Source organism: Podarcis raffonei, chromosome 12, assembly GCF_027172205.1.
Source record: "Podarcis raffonei isolate rPodRaf1 chromosome 12, rPodRaf1.pri, whole genome shotgun sequence".
In the NCBI taxonomy this organism is placed as follows: Eukaryota; Metazoa; Chordata; class Lepidosauria; order Squamata; family Lacertidae; genus Podarcis; species Podarcis raffonei.
In genome coordinates, this window is record NC_070613.1 from 1,804,189 (window position 1) to 1,817,882 (window position 13,694).

Sequence of the window (13,694 nt, forward strand, 5' to 3'; positions counted from 1 at the left end):
TCTTTGGGGCTGATGGTGGGCTTCCCTCCGCCAGCCCCAAAGAGCAGGTCGAAAGGAACCTGAAGCCTGGAGAGCGAGAGGGGTTGGTGCGCACCGACCCCTATCGCTCTCCAGGCTTCCAAGGTAGCCGCCTGCAGGCGACTGAACGCACCTTAAACGGCACCTTGTTTTAGAGGGGGGAAACAAGAGGGGGGAAATTCTCCCCCTCTCTGTGCAGCACCTCCTGCCGCTTCGCTGAAGGGGCACTGGGCAGAGAGGGGGAGAAATTTTTTTTTCTTGTTCTCCCCCCTCTAAAACAAGGTGCATCCTATTGTCTGGTGCGTCCTATAGAGCAAAACGTATGGTATTTATTTTTTGCAAAACAGATGGACTCCTTCCATCTCTGCTTACAAGATATAACTTAGGGGGTCCCCAGCCTAGGGCCCCTCCTTCAAAACTACAGGCAAAACACCCCGTGCAAACCCCCCAAAATCAATAAAATGCACTGGTTTCCTACACAACCTTCGTTGCACCCTCTAATACCTGAACTTTCCTCAACAGCACCAAATCCTGAGCACCAGATTCCGACAGAGGGCAATGAAGTGCGGATTGTCCTCGTGGGGAAACCAGGAGCAGGAAAAAGTGCCACAGGAAACACCATTCTCGGGCGGGAGGCATTTGAGGTTGGCACCGTGACGAGATCCTGCCAGTTAGGAATCAGGGAATGGAAGGGAAAGCGGCTAGTCCTCATTGACACACCTGCTGATTTTGACCTGGGGAGTGGCACAGCCAAGGATTCCCCTGACTCCCAGCACTGCCTCCGTCTATCCAGACCAGGACCACACGCTTTGTTACTGGTCACCCACCACTGTGGCGATGCAGACTATAAGGCAGTAGAATGGATTCAGGAGATATTTGGCTGCGAAGCCATGAAGTACATGATTGTCGTGCTCACTAGGGAAAAACTGGACGACGCAACTTTGGAGGAACATCAATCTCTCCCAGAATACCAACGCCTTCAGAACATGGCTGGTCACTGCGATTTGCAGTGGTTCTCGGTCAACAACCACAACCAAAACGAGAGGGAGACGCAGGCTGAGGAACTGCTCTCCTTGGTGAAGGTCATGGTGGAGAAGAACAAGGGGAAGCCCTTCTGCAGGCCTGAAAGGGTTGGGAGTCCTACGTCGATCCCAAATGAAAAGGACCTTTCTGGGCACCCACCAGAGGAAGAGAAGCCGCAGGAGGCCGTGGAGATTCCAGGAACTGAGGGGTCCGGAGTGGGAGGAGGAGAGAGCCCCCCTGTTCAAAGTAAGCACTCCTGGCAAGGTTTCCTTCCAGCTTTAGCAGATTCCCCCTGGTTTGCAATGAGCCCTGCTCTATGTGTGTAAAGTTTTTTTAAGAAAAACAAAATAAAATAGCAAATTTACTTCCCATATAATAGAAGCTTTCCAAATCTACCTCTTAAGCCAGCCCACTTCCTTGTTTCGCTCCTTTTTGGCAATATGTAAGCACACATTCAATGTGCAAAATACTTTTGAACCCTTGGAAACAGGACTACAAGGGAGTGGAAGGGAAGAGTCTGTGATAAACATGTTCTGCCTCAGAGTGACATCTAGCAGCTCTGGAGGGAATGGCAAGGAATGAGATTGAGCACTGTTGGAAATTAGTAGTAGTAGTAATTACCGTATTTTTTGCACCATAACACTCACTTTTTTCCTCCTAGAAAATAAGGGGAAATGTCTGTGCGTGTTATGGAGGGAATGCCTACGGTGGCATGCCTACGGATTTTCCTCCTCTAAAAACTACGTGCGTGTTATGGTCGGGTGCGTGTTATAGAGCGAAAAATACGGTAATTATTTATACCCCACCCATCTGGCAGGGTTTCCCCAGCCAATCTCAGCAGCTTATAGCACATAAACAACTGTAAAACATTAGACATTAAAGGCAGAGGCTGGACAGAGCAACTGACACCTGCTTCAGGTTTGCTTCCAGGCACAGTTTAAATTCCTGGATTTAGGCATTAAACCCAAAGCCAGTGGTTCTGAGGCTTTTTGGGCCACTACTCTCTTGGTTCTGTAAACTTATTCCCAGTGCCGCCTTTCCCAACCCACTAAAAACATAATTCAGAATAGTGATTTGCACCACCTACTAAGGAAGAGAATAACGCAATGAAATTCAAAACAGCAAGAATTAATTGCATGGTTCAGAATCCGATTCCTGTGTTCAGTCAATCAGTCTCTTTATTACTGTCCGTGACCAATAGTCAAATAGAATCTTTGCCCAAATATATAAAATAGTACCAAACAGAACAAAAGAGAGAACTTTAACATTAAAATTACTAGCAACTGTATCATGCTGTAATAAAGAGATAGGCTGAGCTTTCTGCATCCCATTCTGTAGTTAACTGCTTGGGCAGTTCAGGAAATTCAGATTGCAAAAGTGACGCCTGACAAGGGCTCTAATCAGTACAAAGTGTTGATCCCCAGGAGAAGCTTTAGGATTCCTCAGCTCTGTTCTTCTCTTTTCAGCAACATTAACAGATGCAGCTGATCCCGTTTCAGCAGAGCAAAAGGAACTTTGCATCGTCATTGTCGGAAAGTCCGGGGTTGGCAAAAGTGCGACTGGAAACACCATCCTTGGGAAAAAGAGGTTTGACTCCAGGCTTCAAATGACCCCAGTTACAAAGTCTTGCTGGTTAGGAATAAGAGAGTGGAGGGGGAAGCAGGTAGTTGTCATTGACACGCCTGCGATTTTTGACTCTGATGGAGCCAGAAATTCTACTGAGATTGAGCACTGCCGACGTCTCTCCAAGCCCCGCCTGCATGCTCTGGTTCTGGTCGTCCCAGTGGGCCGATTCACAGAGGAAGACCACCAAGTGGTGCAGCGGGTGAGGGAGACATTCAACAGTAGCGACGACCAGGAGCGCATGGTGGTTGTCTTCAGCCACAAAGAAAGGTTGCAGAATGAAAGATTGGAAGATTACATATCTTCCAGTGACAACAAAAACTTTCAGGAACTGAGGGATCAGTGTGGTGGACGGTTTTGCAGTTTCAACAACAATGAAACAGGAGACCAGCTTGCAGCCCAAGCTGAGGAATTGCTCTCCATGATTGAGGAGATGGCAGAGAAAAATCAAGGCGATCCTAAGATGACAAAGTTGGACAAAGTTGCTGAGGCAAATGCATAAAGAACATACTCTGGTTTTCTCCCGCTTGGACTAGTGCGCTCTGTGTGGAGCTACCTTTGAAGGTGACTCAGAAACAACAACTAATCCAGAATGCGGCTGCCAGACTGGTGACTGGTGACATTTCAGATGCGCCAATAAATGCAGAACACAGCGGCCAAGGTTTTCACTTCGCGCAGCTCACTTGGAAAGAGCATCACTGAGTACCTATCCAAATCTGAACCCTTTTCAAAGCACTGGCGTTTACCTTTAGGAAATTGGGGGTCAAAGGCATGGATAAGGTCATCCAAGGTCATCTAAGGAGGTCCTTCTTCTCTTCATGCCTCCCCTGCTAAGAACCTTAAGAAGAGCTCTGCAGGATCAGGCCCAAGGGAGCAGTCCAGCAGTCTCTCCCCACAATGATTGACCAGATGCGCCCGAATGAAGCCCACAAAGAGCATGGACTTTGCCTCAATAACTGGGAGCAGCAATGACTCTGAATCCTGAAGAAGTGTGCATGCACACAAAAGCTCATACCAATAACAAACTTAGTTGCTCTCTAAGGTGCTACTGGAAGGAATTTTTTAATTTTGTTTCAACTATGGGAGACCAACAGGGCTACCTACCTATAATCTGAATCCTAGCTGCTGGAAGCCACAGGATAGAAATCAGATCCTGCTTGCTGGTTTCCTACAGGCCAGAAGGTTTCAACCTTTTTGAGTCCACAGCTCCCTTGACCAACCTTCTTTCTGTGGCCCCCCCTGTGGGGCTCAGGAGCCCAGTCATGCCCCCCCTCGCCTGCAGAGCCAGAAGCCCCTCACCCTTTTTCAAACACCCTCCCTTGCGGAGTGTGCCCTCAGCCTCCTCTCCTTGGGAGGGAGTGCTCTATGTAGTCACTGGTCTCTGAGCTGCCCCTGTGCCCCAAAGAGAGGTGCCTCTTCACTCTGCCCCACAGAGGCCTGGGACTTGTCTGTCTATTCCCAACAGCAAGGGCTGGTGGACTGGCTGGCAGGGCTCCCTCTCCCACTTGCTTGCTTACTCCGAAGCCGCCTCAACTCCTGGCACCCAGCACTGCCTGGCCAGTCCCAGAGACACCATTCACCTGGAGAGCTTATGGCCAGGGCTGCTGCAACAAACAGTCTTTGGGAGGCAGAGAAGCAAGAGGGCAATAGAAGAGGAAGGAAGGAGGGACAGAGGTCAGTGTTGCCAGCGGCACCCCTGGCCATCCTTCAAGGCACCCCAAGGTGCCACCACACACTGGCTGAAAACCACTGGCTTAAGGCGATTGGTTGCCCATTGTGAGAATGGAATGCTGGACTTACAGCCATATCCCATAATGGATGGACTTGTAGCTTAACAGGATAGACCCCTCTGTCCGTCCTGCTTGCCTTATCTTCCCTTTATTTACCTTCTCTCTGTTACCACCATCCTGTCAATCTGCGGAGTAAAAACTTAAAAAGTGATGCAGATCTTTTCTGTGTGTGTGAAGAGCCTGCCAGAGAGTTGATGTTTTGGTTAAACCTTCTGGGAAGCAGCTAGTTTCCTCTGCTTGTTATCTCTTCTGCAAGGTCATGCTGACTGCAATGGTCAGGCCAGGAAGAGCCTGGGCTTCACTTCTGACTTTCTCCATCGCTTTGTTCTGATGTGTTCTGTTCTGTATATAGTGTTAAGAGTTTATGCTTATTTTAAGTTCTTAGTTTAAGTTAAGTCTGCTGCAACTGGATTTTTATGGACTCTGCCAGTCCTGAATGTATTGGGATTTGTGACCATTATGCCTTCAGCAACAGTAAAGCTCTTCTGGATGAAATACTGCCTCTGGTCTATATTTTGGGGGACTCTGCTACGTGTTTTTCTTCCTCTGGCAACATTTGACACATCCTCCTCCCGCATTCGCTGAGACACCCAGGCAGTTTTCTTTCTCAGGGTCTCCCAAGTGCCACCACTAAGGGGACCATGCAGGAGATATTCTGGCAATGACCGTGTCCCTTACACCCATAAAACTGTTTTGAGCCGCAGAAATATGAGCTTAAGATACCAATGGGAGGTAGGATCAGGGTGTTGTTAGAGGAGAGCCCTGCCCCCATTCCCTTCACAGGGACTGACTGTCGAGACCTCCTGCAAATTGTACCTCTGTGAGGGGAATGTGGGCCTCCGAACAACTCTTGGCACCCTCAACATGCTACAGTTCCCAATCCTGGCATCCGCCAAGAACCCTGGGAGTTGTAGGGTGCCGAGTTGACCAGAGACCCCTTCGCAGAGCTACAATTCCCAGAGAGGTTTAACAGTAAATCACCTTTCCCAGGAAAGTCTGAGAGCTGTAGCTCTGTGAGGGGCTCTAGCGCTTCCTAACTCCCAGCACCCTTAACAAACTACAGCTCCCAGAATTGTTTAGGGAAAGCCGTGACAGTTTAAAGTGGTATCATAGCACTTTATGGTGTGAATAGCGCCTTGTCGCATGCATATTGCTTGACAAACTCACACAGGCTTCCTGGGCTGGAATTCCCAGTCCCCCTGGAAAGAGGAATTTGTTAAAACCACTCTGGGAGGACAATATAAAGGACCGTCTTGCAAATCTCAGTACCCATTAACAAACAACACAGAATACTTTGGGGGAAGAAGCCATGACTGTTCGGTGGCACTGCAGCGCTTTAAATTTACACTGCTGGACTGATGACTGGGAGCAGCCAAGACCACTGGTCCTGAAAGACCTACATTGGCTCCCAGTATGTTTCTGGGCACAATTCATAGTGTTGGTGCTGACCTTTCAAGCCATAAACAGCCTCAGTCCAGTATACCTGAAGGAGCATCTCCACCCCCATCGTCCAGCCCAGACACTGAGGCCCAACTCTGAGGGCCTTCTGGCGGTTCCCTCATTTTGAGAAGTGAGGTTACAGGGAACCAGGCAGAGGGCCCTCTTGGTGGTGGCGCCCACCCTGTGGAATGCCCTCCCATCAGATGTCAAAGAAATGAAAACTATGACTTTTAGAAGACATCTGAAGCCAGCCCTGTTTAGGGAATTTTTAAATGTTTGATGTTTTATTCTGTTTTTAATCTGTTGGGAGCCAGCCAGAGTGGCTGGGGATACCCAGTTAGATGGATGAGGTACAAGTAATATAATTAATAATAATAATAGTTATTTTTACTGCTACCAATATTACGGCATGGATGAGTTGAGAAAGATGACCGGAAACCATCAACCGGTGAAGAGTCAGGGATCCTTCTGCTCATTTAAGAGAAATCACCACAGCCAGGAGCCGAAGGAAAGGCAAACTTAATTTTATTCAACAAAGAGGATCAAGCAGTTGGGGGAATAAGGTGCATCATCCAAGCACTAGAGTTTTGCATCAAGCGTCTTCTGGGGAGAGACAGCTCTTGGCCACAGGTCAGAACCACCCCAGGGGAGGTGATCCACGTTGCCTTGAGGGGCAGAGAGGTCTTGCTCTGGGCCAATCTCTGCTCTCCAGCCACCATTAATGCTGCGCGCGTCCCGTCTGAGTGGTCGCCATCTGGGTGTCTGGAGAGGGCGCAGGAGGAGGGGAAGGATATTCCCAGGGGACCCAGAAGGCAAAGCGACAAAGGTTCAACATGGAGTTCTTATGCAGAGGAGTCAGGGAAAAGCGGGGAAGGGTCTCTCTCTCTCTCTCTCTCTCTCTCTCTCTCTCTCTCTTACTTACTTACACACACACCCTGGATTCGACATTTCTCTCAAAGTTTCAACCTGAGTGACTATCGCCCAGGACTGTCTTCCCCCAGTAATTTTTAGGTTTGGGGAGAAAAACCAGAAGGCAACTTCCATCCCTGCCTTCTCCAGGCAGGACAACACTTCTAAAATGGACCTGGGTTGGAAATTTCTCATTTTCACAGCACATTAAGATGATCCTTCTTTTCTGCAAAACCACATCGCCATGCCAGTTCTCAAAAGGCCACATCGACAAAAAAACAAAACGAAAACCACTTTTCAATGTTGCCCTTTGCCTTTTAGAGTAAGAAGAGGCACTCCACAGATGGTTGTACATGAATAAGTGGTATAATCGCCAGGAGTTTCTTGTGATGGGACCATCTTGGGAGGCCAGTCATATGACGTTCCCAAAGGTGTCTCTGCAGAGGGAAGGCTGCTTCCTTGCCCCGTCCATCTTCTGAGCCAGCAAAGGAAACCTTCAGCAATGTGGAAACACTCCTGAGCTTGTTTTGGACTACAACTCCCATCGTGCTGTGCTGGCTGGGGGCTGATGGGAGTTGTAGTCCCAAAAAACCCTCAGAGGGCACCAGGTTGCTGAAGGCTGTGCTGAATGGAGACCCCTGACCACCCATATTGGATCACAAGATATTTGACAACCACCACCTTTTATGCAGTTGCAGAAAAACAGCAAAAAAAAAGTGGTTTACCAAGGACCTAGTGAGTTATATTTGGACACAAAATGTTCCCTGGTGGATATGTGGACAAGCTCACCTGTTTACCAGGACCCACGCCTGAAATAGGTTCTCATCTCACACATCAGTTAGGAAAACTCTTTTAACCTGTTCTGGCCACCCAGCAAAGGACACTGAGCAACACCATATCCATTCTGCATCAGGCACACAGGGCAACCCCTGAGGTCCCATCAGGTCCCAACACCAGGAAGGCCCTGCCCATCCTCATACAACACTTCTCATTCAGCCAAACCATGAATGTGCCCAATAGCTTGGCACAGCTGCTGCCAATCTGGTGCCCTCCAGGTGGGTTGGGAGTACAAATCCCATCAGCTACCTGTCGGCAGAGCCCAGCACATTTGCAGGGCACCAGGTTGCAGAAGTCGGGTGCAGCGCTTTGGATTGAAATTTTGGATTGAAACTCTTTAAGTGATCGGTAACATGCCATGTGCAGATCTCCACAGAGGTAAATAACACTTGTTTTCTTTTCTTTCCGAATGCTGCTGCGGTGTGCAACTTCCACAAAGATCTCCGCCCGTTGTGCACTTTGAAACAGGAGTGCTTAAAAACGCTTGAAACGTACGTTAACATGTTGAACGCTCAAGTTAAGCCTTGTGAAACAGAGAAACTGAATGCAGGAGAACATCTGCACCGTAGAAGACAGAGTCCATTCCAGGAGAGCTCAGTGGCACGACCCTTTTGCAGCAGCTGGGTACTAACCTGGTCAGGGGAGATCAGCCGGGGAAGCCCCCTCAAAACAGGGTTTCAGGTTTAAGGTTGAGAGACCGCCCCCCTCCCACAACTCAAAGCATGAAACAGGTGCATTTCTCAATCAGATCTTCGGAGCTCGCTTTTGCCACCCTCGCACAACCCAGATGTTTTCGACTCCCAGCAACCCTAGCTGTGTGATGCTGGGGCTTCTGGGATCCCATCTGGGCCTGCTGGGGCCGAGGAGGGGCTGGGAGCCCCAAAACATGTGGAGGACACAGTCTCAGTGAAGGCCACTCTAGTGTTTTATGGAAGTTTCTCTCCCGGCTCAAAACCATCCCCAAAATTCAGGGCATCTAAGTGGTTTCAGAACATTCAACTTTTACATTCACTTCTTTTTCCCACATTAAGCTATCCAAAAAGAGTCTAAACTCCCACACGGTCTTTTCCTTCCGTGGATCTGGAAATCAGGCTCAGGAAACCAGAACTCAGAAGAGGATGTTGCTACAGCTCTTCAGAATTCCTCTCTCCTCCAAAGACGTTTTCCAGCAACAACTGGAAAACACATCCGCCCTCTTCTATGGGTTCTCTGGCAAATGTGTGGGTTCTCTGGTACATAGTGCAATCGCTCCGCCTTCCTCCAATGTGTTTAGCAAGACGCAGCTGTCAACAGAAGGTTCTCCCCTGAGCTGCAGGTTCAAATCCACAGGAAGAAGACGCACAGTGGGGCGAAATCTTCCGCAATCAAATACAAACTCCGTGTACCCCCGTTCTGTTCCCTCGGCAACCCCCGAGTTTGTGTCGACTATCTTTGGCACCAATTTCGACCCACCCAGCCCCCCAAACCAGACGACTCTTCATCACTCTGCTGCGGGACCAAAAGAACAGGGAAGGCTGTAGCTGGACATGCTGCGTGGATCTTAGGGGAGGGCAGGAATTAACCACCAAACGGGGTTTGGGGAAATAAACCTGGGCATCCGTACTTGTAAAACGGGAAGCAGAACATAAATGCTGGGAAACCCCAGAGCGGAGGTAACGCTGCGTGGCGCAATGGCTCAGAACGGGAACTTAAGAGGGGCACAACGTCGCTGCCCAAAATGGAAACCAAACAATGGCACGACGTGAGAAAAATCCCACCTGTGAAGGTTCAGGGAACACCCAAGCTTGAAATGCGGCCGATATGTAGAAAATGGGCTTTTGCTTCAGAAGGGAAGAGGGGTCCCCAAGCAACGCTTCACTGCCCCTGGCTGATGGGATCCCAAGTTCTTGGGAGCGGTTATGGTCCATATCCCTGGCAGGGCAAGCGCTGCCCTGCTGAGAGGCCCCTGACCTCCCCTACTCAGGCATTATCCCAAAGTCCCCATAGCCCCTCCGTGCTCCCACATCCCAAACAGGCCCTTCGGCTTCCAGGACCCCCCACAGCCGCCCCCTTCCCCCTCCGACCTCCCCGCCCTGGCGAGGCCCATCGGAGCAGCAGCTTCGCCCTCAGCCGAGCGCCTCCTGCCCCAAATGGCTCTTCCGGTGCGCGGCCAGGTTGCCCTTCTGCGCAAAGTTCTTCCCGCAGGTCAGGCACTGGAAGGGGGCGTCTCCAGCGTGGAGCCTCCGGCTGGGGCTCGCGGGGGCCTCCTTGGGGCGCCTCCGGCCCTCCTCCCCCTGCGGCGGCAGCGGCCTTTCGGCCTGGTGGTGGGTCCTGCGGTGGCCTGCCAGGCTGCTCCGGCGGCCGAAGGCCTCGCCGCACTCCTGGCAGGGGAAGGCTGCCCCGTTCTGGCGGGGCTTCTGCTGGTGCTTGACCCGCAACGGCCTCTGCACGTCGCCGTCCTCGCTCGGCACGCAGGGCCTCCCCCGGGTGTGCATGCGCGGCGGGGAGGGCGCCCCCGGCTTCTCCTGGGCCGGGGGCCCACAGCCGCCTTTCTGGCGGTGGGCGAGGAGCAGGCGCTGTTCCCGGAAGGTCTTCCCGCAGACGGGGCAGGAGGGGGCCCCCTCTGCGCCACCGCCGTGCACCCTCTGGTGGGTCAAGAGGTTCTGCTTGAGGCTGAAGCGCTTGCCGCAAACGCCGCAGCCAAAGGGCTTCTCTCCGGTGTGGATCCTCTGGTGGATGATGAGGTTGTGCTTGAGGGTGAAGCCGCGCCCGCACTCGGGGCACACGAAGGCCCGCTCACCCGCATGCTGCTGCTTCTGGTGGCGCAAGAGGCTCAGCGGGTGAGGGAAGCTCTCGCCACACGCCGCGCATTTGTGCTCCTCCTCCTCCACCTGGCTGTGGATGACCAGCGCGTTCTCGTCCCCGGAGCCCTCCTCCCAGGCGGGGAACGGGAAGGGGTTGTCACCCCCCGGCGGGGAAGCCTGGTGGCCCCCGGCGGCCGGCTCCTTGTCTCCCTCCATGAGGCCCTCGCTTCCTGGAGGCGGAGAGAAGAAAGAGGGAAAGCACAAGGAAGTTATTTCATTTTAATTTCTTCCCATATTTCATTTCACTTTTAATCTGCATGCCACCTTTCTCCAGTACAGTGGTACCTCGGGTTACATACGCTTCAGGTTACAGACTCCACTAACCCAGAAATATTACCTTGGGTTAAGAACTTTGCTTCAGGATGAGAACAGAAATTGCGTGGCGGCAGCAGGAGGCCCCATTAGCTAAAGTGGTGCTTCAGGTTAAGAACAGTTTCAGGTTAAGAACGGACCTCTGGAATGAATTAAGTACTTAACCCAAGGTACCAATGTACAGTGGTACCTCAGTTCCCAAGCGCCTGTTGTTGTACATTTCTGTTCTCAAACGCTGAAAATCCGGAAGTAAATGCTTCCATTTTCAAACGTTTTTCGGAAGTCGAAAGTGCGACGCGGCTTCTGAGTGCAAGAAGCTCAGTTTTCGAGCGTTTCAGAGGCCGAATGGGCTTCTGGAACGGATTCTGTTCAAGAACCGAGGGACCACTGTATTACACGCAAGGCGGTTCACAAGCTGCAGAAACAACAATGATCACACGCCTTATAACAATCTGGCCCGATACAAAAAGTAATAAAAAACATAACTTTAAAAAAAAAGCTTATGTCAAATAAAATAATATTCAATAATCAATTAAGAGTAGAATAGTACACAATAAACTTGAACATCTGCAAATAATATTTAAACAGAAATTCACTCTTAACGATTCCAATAATTTTCAAGCTGTAATCAATAAAAACAGCAAGTCTCAGTGCATAAAATAACACAATACAAATTGAGAAGCAAAGACACACAAAATTGTGGTTTTTTAAAAGAACATCCGTGAGCTCCTCTCTTCGCAGCTGCTTCTGCTGCTCCTCAAGTCATGGCCTGGAAAAGGCTCTCAGGGCTAGAGGGTGGGGCCAAAGAGGTGGAAAAAACCACTGCCTGGTGAAGAACAGAAAGTCTCTCTCCCCTCACCATACGATTTTTATTGATGTTTTAAAAGTATGAGAAAAGGCACCAGAAAAAGAATAACTACAATAATGCAGGCATCAAGGCAGTTATGAAACATGAGCGCAGCAGAATAGTTTCATAGAATGGTGGGGCTGGAAGGGGCCCCCCAAAGGACATCTAGCTCAACCCCCTGAAATGCAGGAATCGCAGGTGAAGATTCCCTGGCACACAGCCAACTTCTACTTCAAAACCTCCAATGAATCATAGAATGGTAGATTCAGGTAGGTAGGCGTGTTGGTCTGACGCAGTCGAAATAAATAAATAAATTGACCAGTAGCACCTTAGAGACCAACTAAGTTTGTTCTGGGTCTAAGCTTCCGTGTGAATGCGCACTTCTTCAGTGTGTATCGGTGCTGCTGCAGAGCTCCAGTCCAAAATAGCCGAAAGGGACCGGCAGCTGACAAAATCTCTCCAGGTGTGGTCAGGGGTCGAGACACCCACAGGCCCACCCCAGCCCGCATTTTCCCAGCTCACCCAAAACCTGGATTTCGGGGGGCAAAGTAAACAGGATAATGTCAAACGCAAACGAGGCCAGTTGCAGGATGTCTGGCTAGATCCTAGCCTCTGGATCAGGAGAAAACAAGCTTGTTTCACCACACACACCGCATCTCCAGATAGTGCCAGGAACACACACATTCCAAAAGACTCAGAGAGCTTCTGCCAGTCAGAGCATGCACCACTCAGCCAGAGAGACCCACGTGGTCTGACTCGGCACAAGGCGCCAGCTTCCTAAATCCCAGCAGCTGCACCTTCAAGGGACCCCGGCCCCCCACCCCACCCCCGGCACCCGAGGCTTGGTCAACGCTCCTTTTCCCCGGGCGGAAGGCAGACCTCGCAGGGAGGGCGCTGCCTGCAGGGGAAATTGTGCCAAAAGCCGCAGGGCTTTTGCTGAACCAGCTCAGAGTCAGAGAGCGCCAAAGCTCTCTCCTTAAAAGAAATAATGATTTTATTTTTAGATATCTATGCGCACACACCTGCCCAGACAAGACTCCTCAAGCTTCCACACAACCTGCCCTTCTCCCTTTTTCCCAAAGGGGGGGAATAAGAGTGTGATGACGTCAGCCAAATCACAGCCTCACCTTAACTCCGGGGAGGAGGGAGAAGAAACTGCAAGTCCCAGAATGCAACCGGGCAGCTCTACCTGTGCGGCTGGATTTGCAGCCAGGCTCCGTGGGGCCTGCAGCCTGTGGGGCTTTTGGGGGGGTTTGCAAGGGCTGTGGAAGATTCCTGCCGGCCTTGCGCCTTCTCCAAGGCTTTGCACAGCGGGTCCTGCTTGCCAGTTGCAGATGCACCACCAAAAAAGGGGGGTGCCCAAATGCACACCGTGCAAGAAACAAATCCGCCCCCGGGTTCTGATTGATTGATTTGCAAAATCGGGGGGAATTGGGGCCCCCTCGCCTGCGCGCTCAACGCGGAGCAAAAGGGCCCCTTGCCAGGGCCAAGGTGGCGCGGGGAGCCGGGGGCAGAGGCGCCCGCTGCTGCTGCTGCTGCTGCCGTCCTCCGCGCGAGGCTGGAGACTGGGCGGAGGCCGGATTGCAGCGAGGCGCGGGCCGCGGGGAAGGGAAGGAAGCGTCGCCGGCCGGCCACGTGCGCCCGGAGAGGAGGCAGCCCAGGCCCGAAAGGAAGAAAGGGAGGAGGAGGAGGGGGGGGAGGCAGCCTGGGAAGAGGAAAACTGGGGGGGGGGGTCCTCTGCTTCTATCCAACACCCCCCCCCAAAAAAATAGGCTCGCTCCGGATCGCCTCCCCCACGGTCCGTTCACACGGCAGCTGCGAGGAGGGGGGGGAGATTGGGTGCAAAGGGGTGAGAGAGGAAAGAGATGCCTCACCGTGCCCGGGCTGCTGCTGCTCCTCTCCGGCCGCCCCGATCCCCCGCATCGGCCGCCGCCGCTGCTGCTCCTCCGCTTTGCACGAGGCACTGCAGGCAGGATCCGGCCCGCAGGGGAGGGGAGGGCCGGCGCTGCCTCCCTTCCTCGCTCGCCCGCTCGCCTTTTATTTGCTGCAACA

General features: G+C 51.7%; 2 protein-coding genes across 3 annotated transcripts; one reads left to right on the forward strand and one right to left on the reverse strand.

The window, feature by feature from the left end:
• The first annotated feature begins 450 nt into the window (after positions 1-450).
• LOC128424296 (GTPase IMAP family member 6-like) lies at positions 451-4,001 on the forward strand. Its single transcript, XM_053410315.1, has 2 exons — positions 451-1,287; positions 2,508-4,001. The coding sequence occupies exons 1-2, from the start codon at positions 480-482 to the stop codon at positions 3,164-3,166; spliced, it is 1,467 nt and encodes a 488-aa protein (XP_053266290.1). The 5' UTR covers positions 451-479; the 3' UTR covers positions 3,167-4,001.
• Positions 4,002-8,662: 4,661 nt separating this feature from the next.
• Positions 8,663-13,694, reverse strand: LOC128424298 (gastrula zinc finger protein XlCGF7.1). Of its 2 annotated transcripts, none has more exons than XM_053410317.1 (2): positions 13,517-13,694; positions 8,663-10,653 (listed from the first exon to the last, which is right to left on the reverse strand). In XM_053410317.1, exons 1-2 carry the CDS (start codon positions 13,563-13,565, stop codon positions 9,746-9,748), a joined length of 957 nt encoding a protein of 318 aa, XP_053266292.1. In that variant the 5' UTR covers positions 13,566-13,694; the 3' UTR covers positions 8,663-9,745. The 2 variants fall into 2 exon arrangements, with proteins under 2 accessions (XP_053266292.1, XP_053266293.1); XM_053410318.1 differs by lacking the exon at positions 13,517-13,694 and adding an exon at positions 12,770-13,492.